Genomic DNA, 19,300 nt, shown 5'->3' with positions numbered 1-19,300 from the left:
TTTATTCTGCCAGTGTCTGGCCCCACCCCTGTTTTCTGTAGTTACCTCACTCTGCTTCCTTTTCTTTGTGAAGATGTATCGAATCAAAGTCTCCTGGAGCATCTCCTGTTTGACCAGAAAATGCCATAGACGGCGAGCAGGGAAGGAGAAGCGGTGCTTTGACCTGAAGCGAAAAAACAAAAACAAAAAACAGATGTACAGTTGTATATACATATACATAATTCTTTAAAGATTCAGTAAGTCTTTGATTTAAAGGAGACATCTGGAGCAAATACTCACTTGAACGGTGTGTTATCTGGCTCTAGCATGGCTTTGTGTCGGAGTATAGCTGGTCCTCCCCCTGCACTCAGGTTTGTGGGGTAGGTGTTGATGTAGTTTGGTGGAGGGCCATCAAATTTGTTCATTTTTTCCAAGAGAATCTGTTCCCAGTTTTCCAGTGTCTTCAGCACAGCATTGGCCAGGGGAGACGTCACTGGCAACTCTGAGACAACACAAAGAGGCACAGGAAATGGAAGTGGATTATTTAGTTTACTTTCTAAAAAGTCTGAGCATGTTAAGGTTACATTTCTACTTCTCATGCACCTGTGAAGTCCAGTCCTGTCAGGGGCAGGAATGTCTTGACATTGTGCAGGGCAAGTTTGACCATCACTAGACGGATCAGAGACCAACTGCGAACACACAAACATCCTTCAGTCCACACACTTACATGACACACTAAACACATGTATTCTGGTGCACACAGGACCAATGTCAGTCACCAAACACCAAAATAACTTTAGCTCATTGTAATACAATTTAAAAAAGGCAGTTTCAGCAGCAAGATCTCTTTACCTCATTCATAAAAATAACGAGTTTAAAATTACCATGAAATACATGCAGAATGCATTCCTGTGCAATTCGTTCATATCTTAGAGCATACCTTATCTTAGTTTTATTAAGAAAGTTCTGTAACAATTCTTCTGAAATTTTTTTGATGGTTATAATCTCACCTGTAGGAGTTTGGCTCGGAGTGTTCGGTCATCTGCGTGTCTGAGAGGAAGGCATCATCATCATCCTCATTGTCACTACCACCGCTCTCATCTGAATCATACATTGCCCCGCTGTCAGAGAGAGGAAGGAAAGGCTGGAGGAAACACAAACACATTCACACTGACAGTGAGCAATGAGACAGACACCCTGATAATTGCTCTTCAGGTTTATAAACTGATGAAAATGTGTACTTAGAACAAAAAACAGCTCATGTTTTTGTATATACAGTGCATTTTTTTTTAATGTACAGTAGATGCAGTCTTACTTTGGCCACAAAGTAATCCCACATGCTGAGCTCAGGTGGAATGAATTTCTCCTTATAGGTGGGCCGTTCTACAGGGATGGGAGGAGGTGTGGCAGGAGTCTCTTTAACGGGACGTCCAGGAACAAGCATGCGCATGTTAAACCTGCGTCGCTGTCGGTCCACATCCTCAGCGGGAGGGGTTGGGGGAGGTAATGCTGGAGGAGAGAGAAACAGAGAGTAAGAGATAATTACAATACTCATACATCATGAAAAAAAATTAAAAGAGCTATGTTTGGAATGGCATACTAGCTGCTACTTCTGGAAAAAAATTATAATATGCAGTACGTGCACTGCGAAAAATACTAAATCAACAACGCTATTCACTCAATTCAACCTTTTGTTTCCAGTTTCACAAATGAATCTGACTTTTCACGGCAATCTCTTTCTTGACAAAATTTGATTAAAAATGCTTAATATTACATATGTATTTTCAAAATGATAAGTGGCCACCATTTGCTGACTCCTAGCAGCAGGTATAAACTGCGTAGTATGTAGTAAGCAGTAAGTTACTGCCCTTTTCCAAACACAGCCAGAGAGGTAAAATATTTTAAAAACATTAAAAAAGGTCATGCCAATAAACCGACAGAGCAGAAGTTAGAGAAGCTACGAAAAGAATCCTGTCTGAACACAAACTTATCCTAAAATAAGAGAAGGCGTCTACTATACTAGGCATCTACTATAAACACGTGGTCGATCATTTGTTTGAGCTTCACAGCAGGCCGTGCAGCTGGTTCATGAGTACCGTATTTTCCGGACTATAAGTGACACTTTTTTTTCATGGTTTGGCAGGTCCTGCAACTTATAGTCAGGTGCGACTTATTTATCAAAAATAATTTGACATGAACCGAGAGAAATGAACTAAGAGACATGAACCAAGAGAAAACATTACCGTCTACCGCCACGAGAGGGCGCTCTATGCTGATCAGTGCTCCTGTGGTCTACACTGAAGACATAGAGCGCCCTCTCGTGGCCGGAGACGGTAATGTTTTCTCTTAGTTCTTCGTTCTAAATAAATGCGACTTATATATGTATTTTTCCTCATCATGACGTATTTTTGGACTGATGCGACTTATACTCAGGTGTGACTTATAGTCCGAAAAATATGGTAATAAAGTTGAGAGGGTCCCTGTGAATTTACAGAGCGTATGTCATGATAACAAACTCCTCAAACACATACACACGCCACAGCACACTGTCAAGAAAACAAACCTTCCCTGTTATCCTGTTTCACTTCATCAGGTACAACTAAATAACAAATACAATAACATGCTTAATAACAATTAATAATTATATGATAGTAATAATTAATAAAATAAGTTGTGTTTTTAAAACATATTACTTGTTTTTAAATGTCACAAGTGGTATATATATATATGGTTTGGTTTATGAAGAGTCTCTCTCTATCTCTGTGTTGATGTGTTTTCTTTTGAGCTGAAGGACGTCTCATTAGCATTTAAAGCAGGTTTTGATTCTGATAGTGTGGAAAGTTTATCTCAAATGTAAAGGAGGAGAAATCGGAAGAGAAGAAACTCCTCAAAACATCATCTTTCAGAAGTCATGTTCAAAGAGAAAGTATTGCGGCAAGAGTCTGTGAGTGCGAGAATGTGTGTGTGTGTGTGTGTTATTTATTTTGAAACAAAGAGCTGCTAGGGAAACAGACAGATAAATTTACTTTGTTGATCAAAGGATCTTCTTTTTAAAGTGCTGCCAGACGACACCTTGACAAAATTCCACGAGCCGACAAGTTTGAATACAAAATCTTAATCACTGGGGTATTTTATACTGTTTTATAAATGTGGTGCTTTTATGTGACACCAGAAGCACTTACCAGTTTGGAAACCCTAGATTATGGATTTACAGAACATTAATGGGGCAATATTCAATGCTTTACAACCTTTACAAAAGGAAGGGTAATAAAAAAAAAGAAGAAATAAAATATAAATATTAGATTAAAAACTTAAATTAGAAAATAAACTAAATGTAGCAATTAACTGAAAGAGTTAAATACAGAGAGGTAAAATAAAAGGTAAAACATCAGTAAACAGCTTATAAACAAAATCATGTAATCTTACCGTTTTCTACAATATGCCCTTGAAAAAAATAAGTATAATAAAATCTGGTTTCACAACAAAGGTCTCATCAGTTCAGACAGAAAGGGAACAGAACAAACTCTCTGCATGTTGACCTTAGACAGCTGGTGTGCACCTGAGCCTGAGGCACTCACCACATCTCTACACGCAGAGGGGAGGTCGGCTGCCTCTCTCTCGCGCTCTCTCTCTCACACACACACACACACACACACACACACACACACACACACACACACACACACACACACACGCAACTACATCTAGACTAGTTTTCAAAACAGGCTAAAATGCTGAACAAAGAGGCAAGTGAAGGGAGTGTGTCTACCTGGTGTATTCTCAGACTGGAGCGCTGTCTGCCTGTATGACTCCAAATTGGCTGTGATGGTCACACATACACACAAACACACATGAGATGATGAGACGACAAATTAAACATAAAAGTAAATTATACACACAAACACAAAAAAGACATGTGAAAAAGCAGACAGATGAATTAACAATTAATGAAATGTGACATAAAAAAAGAACAAACATCACCGCAAACGCACACAGCACCTCTCCACACATGAACAGTCATTGAATGATAGATAAGTCCTGCCATCTATAATACATTGGTAACACTAATATGGTTCATTGTTAGTTAATTTTAGATAAAAATAATTAGCTAATAAAAATACAACTGTTTATTGGTAGGTCATCTTAGCTCAAATATTTTAAATTATACAATGATATAAATTTAGATTTTAATAATGTACAGTGTTTCCTTTAGGATTTTTTCCAGCTGTGGTGTCAGTACTATTAATCACATGTACTCAAACTCAAACTCAGAATTTAATTTATTTTAACTAAAAAACACAAGTAAATAGTAAATAATAAAATAAGAACAAATAAATAAATCACAAGCAATAGCACAAACAAAAACAAAATACAAATTAACAGTAGCTACTTCAATTTCAGTAATGACAGAAAGCAGCAGGTTTTTTCTAGGTTTATTTATATCTCATGCACGGATCTAATATAGCATTACATGTGCATTTTGTTTCTCAACCATTTACATTCACCTAATAGCCTATATAAGACTATATATAATATAAACCAATTGTTTTTATGTGAACACTCAAGAAAAAGGTCTCGCCATCTCTCCATTTGACCACCATTTAGAGAGAAACACATCCTTATGGATTACATAATGAAAGCGTTTTTGTCTTCGATTTGAACTATTGCATTTTAAAGTAGTAATTAAAAGCTTTCTTTAGACTGTGAGGCAAGTATTTACCAAGTTTCGGTTCATTATTGTGAAGGGCTTCTGTTCACAGAGAACGAGATTGCAAAAAGCACACCCTGTTTGTTTTCTTTATTTTACAAAAGCACATTTTGTTTATATTGTGAGTGCACACAAATAAAAGTAGACCCATTAGTTCCAAATTATGTAGTCATATCTAGGGGCTTCATGCACTCATTTTTTCTAATCCTTTCTAATCTATAATTAGGGTGAGGATTACAGTTTGGGGGGGGGGGGGGTCTGACCACCTTAAAAGAGGCTTATACCCCACTGATGGACAAGGTGTAGGGGGGTTTAAGCCTTCTTTAGAAATACTCCACCCACATGCTGTTTTGATTGGCTATCTATCTATCTATCTATCTATCTATCTATCTATCTATCTATCTATCTATCTATAAAATGAATAATGTATGAATAAAGCAGAAACATTGTATTAGTAAATGTTAAAATTAACATTAACTAAGATTAATAAATGCTTTAGAAGCCGTTTTCATTGTTAGTTCATGTTAACACATGAACCCTTACTGAAAATATTTATGGTTATACTTTTATAATTTGTTGTCATTTAAAATGTAGCAAATTTAGCAATTGTAAAAGTGTTACCAATATATCTAATCACTGGACTTATTTGCTAATTGAAACACTGGAAGTCCATCATTCCTATCTCATTTTCTGTTCCTGTGTGGAGGAAGTGCCTTTGAGCTTTTACTCACAGCTCTCTGGCTGTGCTGTTTCCACAGTTGTGTTACTATTGTTAGCAGCCTCAGTCTGAGACGGTTCTTGATTGACCGTCAGGGTCGGTGGGTCAGAATCTCTGACCTTTATACCCTCTGACCCCTCAGACCCTGCTGCCTTGAGAGCAGCTAACAAGGAAGGAAATCTGATTTATGTACTGCAGGACCCAGAGACTGTTTTCAAGACATTTAAAACAGATGTTTCTTCACAGATGTGACAGGACACCAACAAACACAAGGCAGCAAAATACTCACCTGGAGTGATTTCAGATGGACGCTTGGGTTTGACAATAAGTTTGGCCCCTCCCCCAAACACAGCGGCCCACATGCGGTTGTTGAGGGGATGAGCGGCCAGCCGGAAGAGCTCGTTCCCAGAGTGTGTGCCAAGACCGTGAATCAGCAGACTGAGATAAACAGCCACTACTGCCTCACACAACATGACCTTCAGACTAATGTGATCATCACCCTGAGCACACGCCAGCAGACTGATCAGAGATGACACACCTGTGAGAGGAAGAAAACATACACAATGAGCCAGTGATGGGTAAAAGGTGAAAAAAAAAGTTTTTATGCCTATCCAGGCATATATCCTGTATATCATCCAACTTTCTGTCCATCCAGTGCATGCTTCATCTATTTGCCCCTCCATCCATCAATCCATCCACTCTCTCCGTTCATCCATCCACTTATCTGTCCACATATCCAATCATATCTTCTCTCCACAATAAGCTAGGGCTGTGTATTGCCAAGAATCTGGTGATACGATACGTATCACGATACATGGGTTGCGGTACGATATGTTGTAATGCACTGTGATACTGTAAGCAAGGCGATATATTGGGATATTTCTTATTTTTGGAATAGGATATATTTTTAGGAAAGCTGTCGTTAGGAACACACCACCATATGCAAACCTTAGCAATAAATAAATACATTAAAATGACCAGAACACAGTGGGATCCTCATTTGCAATAATCAGTCCCTGTAACATTCAATGTTAATGAACTATTTTTTGTGTAAAGAGGGAACAATTTAAGTGCTTGTAGGATCCTTTGATTAAATGTATAATACGTATAAAATTGATTTAATAAAAAAGACCATATACATTTTTAGACCCTGCTTTAAAGGTTCAGAATTTAAGTTTACAATTGTAACATACAATGTCAAAACAAAACAATGACAAAACACCCCAAAATGATGAGAGAATGCTGCAGCAGTGCTATGACCCTACCTCCCGCTGTGCCCCGTGTGAGCCTCTTCACACGGGACACGGCAAGCAGCAGAACCGAGGCGGCACCTGCGCCACGGTCCCGCGGTGGACATTACTATAAAGCCCAAATGACTATCCGTCCGTCTGTCCATTTCTCTGCATGTGTTCTGTGGAGTCATATCTGATGTGTGTTACCTGGCCACTGTGCAGGGGCAGAGGTGGGTGTTGCATGTTCCTCGATGCTCTCAGTGCGAAGTCTACGCCTGTCGCTCAGTAACAGCCCCTGATACACCATCCCCATGAACTGATTGGCCTCCGATTGACTGCTGAACACACACACACACGAAGGAAGGCATATGTCAATGACTGCGTTTATGAGTTACAACAATGGTATGCCATTCAGAACAGGTACAAAATCTTTAGAAGCATTTTAAGATCAGTGTAATTTTTTCAGTTGGGGGATGTTTGTACCTGTAGCTGTGGCTGTCACACAGCGACTGGTAGATACAGGCCGATAGAGAAGCAGCGAGTGTGTGTAAAGCATTCACCTGAAATAAACGTGCACATATTAGCAGAATCATACACACACACAATTTATAGTCTTTATACAATCTTTCTATTTGTGCGGGAGTCTGTTTGTGTGTCTCTTACCCGGTCGTCCAGTATGTCAGGGTGTGGTGGAGCCTCCATCTGGACAATGGTGTAGAGGATATCATGTATGTGGTTTCTGAGATGCATGACGGGGTTGGCGATGACCGTCTTGGTGGGAGCGATGCTGGCTGACAGCAGGGGCAGAGTGGTGGGGAGGGGAAGTGGTGACTGAAGCTGCTTCACTGTCATTTCCTGAGGTCACCCAACCAACAAATAACATGAGAACACACTCAACCAACCAATCACAATATAAATCAATCAACATGTTGGACCATCATGTGAGGACACACTTGCTGAGATTCCTGCAGCAGGAAGAGAAGCTCCATCCTGACAGACGTCACTCCTCCACCCTTGGCTCCGTGAAGACTGCAGTAACTGAGGAAGACTCTGAGCAGAGCCTGATTATCTCTCAGCCAGGCTTTCCTCCTCTCTGCATGCAGCTGCTTGGCCTGCAGACGCCGTCGCTCCATCTGATGACGTTCGTACGCACCTACTTCACCCTGGAATTGTAAGTCTTCCAGGTCCAGAGATCCATCTTCACCCCACTTCTCCAGCTGACCTGCCGCTACTTTTCCTTCAAACTGACATATCAGAATATCCCAAACAGATCAGGGATGACCAATATATTGAATGTTTATTCAGGTTTGAATAATATGTTGTTGGAAATACAATTAATCAACTTCATGGATTTTGCTATCAGTTTAAAGGGGGGGTGAAATGCTATTTCATGCATACTGAGTTTTTTACACTTTTAAAGAGTTGGATTCCCATGCTAAACATGGACAAAGTTTCAAAAATTAATTTGTACGTTTGAAAGAGTATTTTTGTTCCAAAAATACTCCTTCCGGTTTGTCACAAGTTTCGGAAAGTTTTTTTCGAGTATGGCTCTGTGTGATGTTAGATGGAGCAGAATTTCCTTATATGGGTCCTAAGGACACTTCTGCCGGAAGAGCGCGCACTCCCGTATAGCAGAGCACTGAGAGGCTGAGCACAGACTCACTGATCAGAGCGAAAGCATCGCGAAATGTCACAGAAGTGTGTTTTTGGTTGAGTAAAACTGCTTCAAATATCTCTGTGTTTTTAACTTAGCTATCAGCGCGTGAGCACATCAAGTAAACAACATGCAATGTTGTCATTAAACTGCACTTTCCACATGTACAGCTTAAAAAAAAAAAAAAAAAAAAAAGACGACATAAAGTGGAACTTAGTCATTTTCCAAAACCGCTAAGCAAATATATACAGTTTTAGTACATAACACATAGAGACGTCGTTTGCTGATGCTGCTCTTGTTAAATTTCAGCCTCTGGATCTGTGTCACAGCTTCCAGACGCTCTCAACGCAAAAGCCTACTCACGCTCGTGATTCTTTAGCTCCGCCCACACGTCACGCTTCCGGCCTGTCGTGTTTTTCCAGGAAAAATCGGTACAGACTATCTTTCTCTTATGAATATAATAAAACTAAAGACTTTTTGGAGTTATGAAGGACTCAAGATTAACAGGATATTGAGTGAAAACGAGCATTTCACCCCCCCTTTAATGTACTTCTGAGGAATTCAGTTTCCGAGACTTTCGGTACAATAACTTAGTTCTTTCTAGCAGATTTTAATTGGGACTTGGAGTTAAACTTCAGCTGTTCAATTCATTCTAATGATTCAGGTATTTTTAACTGTCCATTTAAATCAATCACTCACAACATAATTCATCATTCACAGACATCTCTGTATGGTATTTTACATTCATTAAATGCTGAAGTAATAATGCATGCAGTTACATACCTGTATTGCGGTGTATTATTATATATTAATACTTTGCATGTAAATTAACGAAATATTATTCCTTGTGTTCATTTATGGAAAAGATATTGGCTTCAATTAAATAAAGCATGGACTTGGTTGAAGTGGAGAAGTCCTGCATTCGTCCCCAGAGTCATTTTCACTGGAAGGTCCAGTTATGATATTTAGATTAAACAGAATCCAAATGAAACATCTGCACAGATCAACCATTTACAAGAAGATCTAACATTAATTTAGAAAATATACAATGTGAATTTCTTGTGTATTTTTAATATTATATACACTAGAAGTAGTCGAGGGGAAGTCGTGGCCTAGTGGTTAGAGACTTTGACTCCTAACCCTAGGGTGGTGGGTTTGATTCTCAGACCGGCAATACCATGACTGAGGTGCCCTTGAGCAAGGCACTGAACCCCCAACTGCTCCCTGGGGGCCGCAGCATAAATGGCTGCCCACTGCTCTGGGTGTGTGTTCACGGTTTGTGTGTGTTCACTGCTGTGTGTGTGCACTTTGGATGGGTTAAATGCAGAGCACAAATTCTGAGTATTGGTCACCATGCACTGTCAAAATGCAAAACAATATCGAGATAGACCATCTCATGGGATATAGTGATTCTGGTTGATCAAAATCCCAATCAAGGCTCAATCTGAGATTGAAAACTTGCAATGAGATGGTGAGCACCAACCTTATAGTTGCAGATGTGGTGCGTGGCCTCGATTTCTTTCTCCAGCCAGTTGTAGAGCTGAAATCGTAGCTTGCCACCATCCACCTCATATCCTGTTGCCAGCGTCCGCAGCTCCGTCATGAGGATCTTCAAACAGGCTCGGAACTTCAGCTGTTCGGCGATCACGTCCACTTCAGACTCGCCCGTTGAGTCTTCATGCCGTAGGGCTGCTGATTTGGATGGCTTTTTAGCCTCCTCATCCTCCACCTCTGGTTTCCTCATGGTCAGCCCACCCTCTTCATCCTCTTCTTCTTCCTTATCATCACCCCAGTCCAACTGTAGACCCTCATCTTCAATTTTAACCATCGGTTGACTCCAGTCTAGTCTGGTGGAGGAGTCTGTTCCCAAGGACTGACTGGAGAGGGCAGGAGCTCCCCAGTTGAGATCTGAAGCCTTTCCTCCATTCTCCTGTGGCTGGGCACCAGTGACGTTGGCCACAGAAGAACCCTTACTCAGAGAAGACGCTTTCTTAGTGACTTTAGGGATTTTGGACAAGACCTCAAGAGCCAGGAGTGGGCAGCCTACTTTAAAGTGAGCGTTAGCAGTGGTGAAGAAGAGTTTCCGCTCTATAAGGTTTATTTCATCTGCACTGTTGCGTTCTGATGTTAGACCAACTACAACCGCAGATGCTTCTGGCTTGGCAAAATGTCGTCGAATAATCAGAGGGTGTGCACGCAAGTAGTTATAGAAACTAAAGACGACAGGATTACACGATTTCACCAGAACATCTAAAAAAGAAAAAAAGAAACGTTCTGTATCAAACACTGTTATTAAAATAATTAGTTACAAATTTACTCAGTAGTTGATAAGTGTAAAATTACTAGCTGTCTTTCCTAAGCATTGCATGTTGCGATTATTATTATTAACATTTTAAGTATTTATCATGATACTGTTTTATTAAAGCAGTCAATAGCTGCTGTGATGCAGAGTCTCGTTACCAGGGTTCTCATCATCCTCTTTGTAAATCTGCTCCAGCAGGGTGTCCAGGGCTCTTGTGTAGTCCTTCATGATCCAGTATGCAATGCTCCTTAGGAACGGGTCAGGGTGCAGTTTGGTACAGGAGAACCCGCTTCCATCTCTGTTGCAGCCGAGAACCTTCTCGTACAGGATACCCTGGCAGGTGGAGGAACTCTCGTAATCAGCCTCGTAAAGACGAGCGACAATCATCGCAAGCTGGATGTCCTCCATTTTCTCCAGACAAACCTACCAGAGAGACAGACCATGTCAAGACAATATACCAATCATATCAAGTTTATTTACACTAATGCATTGTAAAAATTACATTAAACACAAATCACAGGCGGGCGATAAAATAATAACGATAATTATTTACGATATTTACGGGAATTATATTTTTAACTTTAAACTAGTTTAAAGCCAGATGAAACAGCACTGACAAACAAGAGAAACACTTGCGTGCAACGATGCAGTCAAAAATCTAGCTTTAAAATTGAAAGTTATAATAAATAATAAATAAATAAAAAATGTATTGTGGTAATTATCGATATTGACTAATATGGAACATTTTATCCTGCAAATTCTTTGGCCATATCACCCAGCCCTAATAACAATTAAGCATCCTTTAACCTAAAATTCTCATTAACATAATATGGAAAAATACTATAAAGCATTTTTCTACTTGAAAACATCACTGTATAGCTGTGAATCTAACGAGAAATACCATAAAATTATAATACACATTGACAGTTAAATAATGACAGTTATTCAAAAACACAAGAATAAAAGGTTTGGACACATTACATACTACTTTACTAGTATTTGATTGGAAAACCTGAAACATAAAAATTATAATTACACATTTTACTCTTTTAAAAAATTCATAATCGGCTTAAGTTTCTTGCTTAATATATTCCCCCCTTTTTTCTTTTGAATTTAGGGTAAAATATGACCATACGTTTTTTTGATGAGTTTATGAGTCAAAATTATATCTGACTTTTCATCTGTCTATTTTAAAAATAAAAATAAATAAGCTACAACAGAAGCAGAGCGACTTTGTTTTCCTAGCTCCACACATTTGATTTTAACCCATACTGTCGTAATCTCTCACGAGCGGTGTTATCACTGTGTTTTGACTGTGTGCTGTCAGACATCCAGCCCAAGGGACACTAAACCAGTCATATGTCCATCAGGGGAGTTTATCTGGGATGTTTTGACTAAACTGAACCACTCAGGGCTGTTATATCACACTCCACTCTTCACAGACTACCACACGCTCTATGACGTCACAACCAAACCTAACCAAACTAAGCAGACTCCACATCTAAAAGATCAACAACACACACTTTCTATATTCTCCTGGGAATGAATTTCAGCAGAGTTAAAATAGGACAGTGCGGACCTCAATGGCGTCTTTCAGGGAGCCAGCAAGCAGGAAGAATGCAGCCGACTGCTCAAAGCGCTGTTTGCCCAGGAGAGAGAAGGCGTTCTTTAAAGCCGCCTTTCTCCAGCGGTCCTCCGTGAAGTTATGGCTGAAAAACTGGGTCATCTTCTCATCATGTTGAGACCTACACGGAAATCAATACATAAATAAACAGACAGAGATTTTAAGAGTTCATAGCAACACAGCATCAAGGGAACAGCACACTGCATTGGAGATATGTTAAGGTAACACTGGATCCCATGAATAAGAGTCAGTAGGGTTTAAAGCACCTAAAAAGACCCCAGAGAACAGCCTTCTTCTTCATGGCCAGATAGAAGAGAGCCGCATCCAGTGGATCATTATGCCTCTGAAATGCTGCTTTGGCAACCTAATGCAAAAAAGGAAGCAGAGATTTACTTTTTAAATTTAATTTGTAAACTATAATATCACCACTGGCATAGTATTCAAAAGACCTGTTTACACCAAGAACGATTACTGTAAAGATAACTGAAATTATATTAGCGTCTACACCAATGGGAAATTAGGTTTGGGTAATTCAAAATGCCACTTTAAATGCACAAGCTTTTCAAAGCAGGATGTACTGTATCTGGTTGTCAGTGTTTTTAGCATTCATCAGCTTGATAAAAATTGATCTGAAAGTGATTCCAGCAATCATTCTGGGTTGTTATTGTTATAGCTTAGAATTATTCGTAAAATTATATTATTGTTATCGTCCTTGATATAGACGAATCTAAAATTCTAAATAATAAAAATGGATCTAAAATTAACTGAATTTTTTTTTTTTTTTTACTGTATAATGATAATAAACAACTTAAATTAAGTAAAATTAGATGACATTTCAACTGATATGAAAATGTAAAGAAATGCAATGGACAAAACTGAACTCATGTCAAATGAAATGTCAAGTGGATTGAAATTAAATCAAATTGAACTGAAGCTAAATTTCAGGTGGAGCAGACACCGATCTTATTAAAAAAACTGAATAAAATATTAACTTAACTGAAACGAACTGAAATGCACATAAGTAAAATTGTAATGCATTAGAAATTAATCTAATTTAATGGAGAGTGCAAGTCAAACAAATAATTAAAATTTAGATCACTAGACTTTGAATATTTTAAAGGCCGGAATCAAAATATTTAAAAAGCGGTTAATGAGATTCTCCTTCAGGAAAATGTTCCTGAATCTTCCTGTTGTTGTTTCTGGAACATTTTTATTAGCCAATAATATTCCTAAAATTTTATCAGCACTACTATTTTATAGCAGTGGTTACTTACCTATTTGGTTTTATGAAAAATACAATAGAAAAAACATGAATTATATATAAAAAAAAGAGAGAGAGTAAGAGATACACAAAATGTGTATGGTTGAGGGGGCTCCAGAAACAGGATTGGGAAGCAATGGAAAAACATATTTTGTGTAAATAATGCTATGTGTGCAAGTATGTTTGAGTGGCCTTACCTTCTCCACGATCCGCCTCAGTGTGTTAATGTTTCTGATCCACCAGCCAACACCCACCGCCCTGAGCTCAGACCACTGTGGATCTCCTCTCTGCATGGCAGGAATCATGTTCAGCATCTCCTCCTCAGCCTCTGAATGGAACGCCCATGCAAAGTGACATGTGGAGACACCTGGACACACAAATTCAGTATAAAGACCAAAGACCAGAGAAATACATGAGGCTTTCACTCATTTATAACAACAAATGAATGCAGCACTCAGGGAAAATTAACACACACACACACACGCACGTTAGGATTCTGTGAATTGTGGAGAATTTCTGACTTCTATTACTTTTACTGACCAAATTACATTTTCTATCCCCTAACCCTAAACCCAGCCCTTTTAGGAGACCTGTTTGCACTGTAACACTTTCTTTTTTTTTTTTCTTTTTTTCTGAAAGTGGGGAAACATTTGGTCTCCACAATGTAGCACACGCGCGCACACACACACACACACACACACACACACACATTTGTTTTTGTGAAAAGTGGGGACCTCCCATAGGCATAATGGTTTTTATACTGTACAAACTGTATATTCTATGGCCCTACACCAACCCTACACCTAACCCTAACCCTCACAGGCAACTTTGTGCATTTTTACATTCTCTGATTTATAAGCAATTTGAAAAATGGGGACATGGGTTATGTCCTCATAAGTCACCCTCTCCTTGTAATACCTGCGTCATACCCATGTCATTATACAGAGCTGTGTCCTGATATGTCACAAAAACAAGAGCACACACACATACACACACACACACACACACACACACAAACTTCAGAAGTAAAACCTTTCTGACAACTATAAACCCCAAGTTGTGTTTTTAGGACTGTAACATGTGAGATGAAATAAATGTTTAACATATTAGACAACCTCGAGGCTATAACCATTTCATTCTTCACAGAGAAATTTCTAAACATGAAATCAAAATATCCCAAACTATAGATAGAAATTGCATTTCACTTTTAAATTGTATCACGTTCAGATGTTTGTTATCCCAATAGTCTAATTTAATAATAATAATAATAATAATAATAAAAAATTGCAAGATTATACCAAACCAATGTCTTATATTCATGTTCATAAATTATCAACAGTGTTCATAGAAGTTATTTGCTCCATATCCATCTTCAATGCTGGGGCCGGATTCCTTTATTGGTGTTGGAAAATCTTTTAATTAATTATGAAAGACCGTAGTATCAGTCAGATCTGACGCTATCGGTTCTGCTTTCGGTACTGGAGGGAAAAAAATTTTTTATCTCACCAAACATTTCTAATGTGCGATCATATTAAGACATTTGTCTGCGAGATCTGCGAGATCTCTCATGCACGCCGCGGAGGCTGTCTGTCAGTCACACACACACCACAATGAGTGTTTTGTGACATGCCACAGTACGAAAACTCCCGCTTAATAATAAAGAGTGACGATGGCGAAGAGATTTGCTTAATCACACACATACAACAAGAACGAGCGCAGTGGACACACACGCATACAAAAACTCCTGCTTAATACAAAGAGTGAAGATGGCGGAGACAGCGAAACGTTCCAAAGTGTGGTTATACTTCACTAGAGTTGATGCAGACAACGCTGGTTGTCATAAGTGCAACAAAATTTGTACATGTAAGGGCGGAAACACAAGCAATTTCTCAAAGCATCTTTCAAAAGTGCATTATATGCAGACAAAGAAATGCAAAGTTTTCGACTGCCTAACACAACACAAAGTAACACAACACAAAGTACCGATAAGAATACCGTTAAAGTACAAGACCGTTAAGGAGTATCGGTAAGAGTAGTAATACCGTTAAAACCTTAACGATACCCATCCCTATGTGTGTATATGTGCATACAAGTGAGTGTGTGTTACCCTGATGAAGTAGCTGCATCCTGTATAGTGGAGGCAGGGATGTCAGCAGACAGGTATGTAACCTCATGGCCAGCAGGTAACGTAGACCACACTCATCTAGAGCCTCTCCACCTGCAGAAACACATATTTACTACACCATAAACCCTAGAAACCAGGTTTCATTTTTAACTTCACATTCTTTTTCTACAAGACAATTCCACTGCATCGGTTTGGAAAAGCATGCTCAACACTCTCAGACATATGACTCTGTCATCAAAGAGTGTTAATGATGTTCAGAGCACACAGAATCATGATCATATTCCGGACCACAATCTGCATCATCTCCTAATGACTCTGATCACACCTGATCCAATTAAACATTTAACAGCACATCAAAACTCAGAGACTAATTAAAAACTTCCCCGACTGGGAAACTGAGGATTGAACTTTGAAGTTCATCAGCAATACAATGTTAGGTGAATTAGAACTACACTATAAATACTTGCATGCTGTATGATTTATCCAACTATCCCTGAACCTTTCTCCTTGCATTTTGGCTCTAGAAAGCACTGGAACACTGTGTTAAAGTTTAGCACTAAAGAGACTAAATAAAAAAGATGTGAGCTATAGGTAACATGGATAAAGTCTGATATGTTTAATGTTGACAATAAATAATAATACCAAGGTTATAAAAAAAAAAAAAAAAAAAAAAAAAAAAAAAAAAACTTTTATTATGGTTCTCTTTTCATGTACTCTGTTAACCCCAATGACATACTAGACAGTTAGTCAACACAAGAAGTGTATCACGACACAATCACAAGATACTTCTGTATATTCAGGGGCATAACTGCACATTTGCTGAGGGCTATGCAAAATCAGTGTTGCCCCATCAAAGAAGTAAAGAGAAGTAAACTCACCAGCGTACTGTTTATCTGTGGGTCCTGCCACTTCTGCACTAGTGGTCGCCACAGTATCGGCAAGAGCCACAAGGAACATCTGCTCAAGGGGTGTGAGACCTGGAAGGCTGGAGTGCATAAGATGTGAAGACAGCACCTGTGCGTGTTCAGGGCCAAAGTACGTGGGGCCGTACTGTGATAGGTTAATTACACGAGACTTCTTCTCTGGTTTCTCAGCAGCAAAGTTCACAAAATCGTCGGTTGTGACAGCCGGCACCTGAAACAGATCAGCGTACTGATCCTCTGATTGTTTCTGGGTCTCACGTTCTGCCCCTTTTCCAGCTTTTCCCGCTTCATCTCCCATCTTGTAAGAGGTGTCCTGGTCCGCAGACAGCAGTGCGTATAGTGGAAGTGGAGGTATGGAATTGATTTCAGTGTAATCTCGCCCACCATCTCGGCCAGCAACAATAGTGTCTTTTGCCGTGCTACCCGTCACGCTGATGGTTCGGGATAGGTGCCTCCTGGCGCCACCCTCACCTGCTTCTACATCCCTCACCACTGCAACTTCTCCAGCAATGCACTTGACCAGGTGCGCCAAAATGGCCTTGGCACGACGGACCCTTCCAAGGTCCATAAGCTCTAGAAGCTGTGTTGGATGGTACTGTGGAAGAGTGGGTGACAATGAATGGGCCGCCTCAAATAAACCGCCATCTTGAATCACTGCTGGGGGACGGACCGCATCATCAATTCCCGCACTCCCCTCGAAGACGCTCCTAGATCGTGCTCTGCCCTCATTTGAAGCGTACATAGTGCGACCTGCAACGCCTTCTGGGGATAAGATGCTGTTGTCATCATAGTCACACAGTTTTTCATCTTGCCTCCACTGCGCATAAACATGCATCTCACAATCCATGCCCACCACCAGGATGCCATCACGCACCCAGGATAGGGACACTGGCAGGGACGGGGTACCGTCTACAGAAGAAACAAGGTTTACGGATCTCAGCAGCACCCAACGAGAGCGAATTCCCTGCTTTATACTGCCCCCTAGAGGCAGGGTGACTGCCATGCCATCCTTCACTCCTGTCTGCTCTGTGACAACCCCTGAGATGCGTCCATACATAAGGATGTTGGATCCAACCCCAACCGTCAGGATGTGTGACCCGTCTTCTTTAGACAGCCAGTCTAGGTGCACAAAGTGTTTGATATTGGGGCTGTCTTTGGTTACAAACAAATCTAACTTGCTATAGACAACCAAATTGCTATCAACACTAACACGCGGATCCAGCGTCTTCACAGGTTTGCTAAAATCGTCAAGGTGAATAGTCTGTTCCAGGACCCACTCTGAGCCACCCGTCGACTCACACTCGTATATCGATACAAGCATGGAGAAGTCCTGAAGCATGCCACCTTCATTATCAGGCGATTTCTGTTTGAACGACACAGCAAGTCTTCCAGTGTAGGAGCAGCTGACCGCAATGGGTCGACCCGCAACACTCACAGAGCTGTCGTTGTCCTCTTCCTCTTTCAAGAGTCTCCAGTACTCCCACCGATATAAACGTGTCTCTTCGGGGTGTGGTGCTGATAAGTCCATGTCCACCCTACAGTGCCAGAACCTGACGCGTCCGTCTGAACAGGTGGTCACAATCAAGTATGGAGCCAAACACACAGGGTAGATAGATGAGGAGCTCAAGTGACCTTTGAAAAGAACACACAATATTTTTATCACCTACAAAAGCACATGACACTTTTACAGCATAACACAAACCATCCCCATACACACTCACCAATTGCTTAATATGTCATACAAAGCAAATTTGAGATGATATCCCATCGTTAATAAAAGCACTATACAGTATTATGAATACTTAATGGTTAGAATACATTCTTATTAGAAGTCAGACACCATGACTAGGCAGCTTGTACAAACAGATTGTTAGGGTCCATGTGAATATGGCTATAGCAACCCTCTACACTTGCATATACACTCGCATATGCGTCTGAATCTTCACGCTGGATGATGCCAATGGCTAATAAATTTGCAGATTTTACTCACCAGTGTGTGAGTTGGAGGCTGAGTATGATTTTAGCATTTAGCATTTTAGCATTTTATTCGCCAAACACTTAAACGCTCTGCCTGAGCGCTTCAGAGTTTCTCTCTCCATCAAGCAATCTCTGATAATTTTTAAGACCATCTCAATGGAATTGCAGCGCTCCTGTGTTTGTGTATTTGGCATACCATAAACTTTAGTTTGAGGGCACATGACTCACCGTCGCTTTCTCTCACTCTGAGAAAGACAGATCGAGCAAGAGAGTCTTATATAACATGCATAATTAACACACTTCGTGTAAACAATATTCTTTAATTTATTTTCCTGTCAAAAAAAAAAAAAAGAGTTCCTTTGAAATTCTTCAGCTTTTAAGAACTGCCGGGTTTTCTGGTATTTGCCTTAAACGGCCAGAGCGCTTGTTTAGTGCTCTGCTGTTCTGATGCGCTGCTCACAAAATTGTGCCACTGTTACCGCTCGTGGTCCATATGGATGACGGGGTGCAGATGTGATCCGCATGCAAAACTGAGAGTTTAGTATAGTATTTCATTCTGGTCAGTAAAAAAATGTTAAATACTAACCAATGGCCACTCAATTGCCAAGCTGTCCGTAGAGGGTTGCTATAGTGAAAAATGCTTTAATTCTAGATAAGAGTTTCACTTTACTTTAATAACCTCCATATTATTATACACTTGTGAGTTGGGTATTTCTACAATGACATCAGTAAGCTAAAATCCTGGTCTATAGTAGTTTATAGTAGTGCATCGTGAATATCAGGAAGATTATATTTTA

The 19,300-nt window shown here is 39.9% G+C and overlaps 1 protein-coding gene across 7 annotated transcripts in view; it reads right to left on the bottom strand.

Annotated features, from left to right (window-relative positions):
- The window catches only part of dmxl2 (Dmx-like 2), a 61,385-nt gene that overhangs the window by 10,940 nt on the left and 31,145 nt on the right, over nt 1–19,300 (bottom strand). For 2 of the 7 annotated variants that reach the window (XM_052582441.1, XM_052582437.1), the window contains exons 18-35: nt 16,482–18,158; nt 15,586–15,696; nt 13,676–13,845; nt 12,484–12,581; nt 12,173–12,338; nt 10,752–11,016; nt 9,775–10,541; nt 7,591–7,881; nt 7,301–7,492; nt 7,121–7,197; nt 6,845–6,975; nt 5,695–5,943; nt 3,749–3,799; nt 1,295–1,488; nt 990–1,123; nt 583–668; nt 280–481; nt 46–163 (exon numbers count right to left, since the gene is read on the bottom strand). In XM_052582441.1, coding sequence (XP_052438401.1) covers nt 46–163; nt 280–481; nt 583–668; nt 990–1,123; nt 1,295–1,488; nt 3,749–3,799; nt 5,695–5,943; nt 6,845–6,975; nt 7,121–7,197; nt 7,301–7,492; nt 7,591–7,881; nt 9,775–10,541; nt 10,752–11,016; nt 12,173–12,338; nt 12,484–12,581; nt 13,676–13,845; nt 15,586–15,696; nt 16,482–18,158 — 4,979 coding nt within the window. The remainder of the gene's footprint in view (nt 1–45; nt 164–279; nt 482–582; nt 669–989; nt 1,124–1,294; nt 1,489–3,748; nt 3,800–5,694; nt 5,944–6,844; nt 6,976–7,120; nt 7,198–7,300; nt 7,493–7,590; nt 7,882–9,774; nt 10,542–10,751; nt 11,017–12,172; nt 12,339–12,483; nt 12,582–13,675; nt 13,846–15,585; nt 15,697–16,481; nt 18,159–19,300) is intronic. The other 5 variants (XM_052582442.1, XM_052582439.1, XM_052582440.1 and 2 more) reach the window with 3 other exon arrangements.

Source organism: Carassius gibelio, chromosome B18, assembly GCF_023724105.1.
Source record: "Carassius gibelio isolate Cgi1373 ecotype wild population from Czech Republic chromosome B18, carGib1.2-hapl.c, whole genome shotgun sequence".
In the NCBI taxonomy this organism is placed as follows: Eukaryota; Metazoa; Chordata; class Actinopteri; order Cypriniformes; family Cyprinidae; genus Carassius; species Carassius gibelio.
This window is presented reverse-complemented; position numbering and strand designations above follow the sequence as displayed.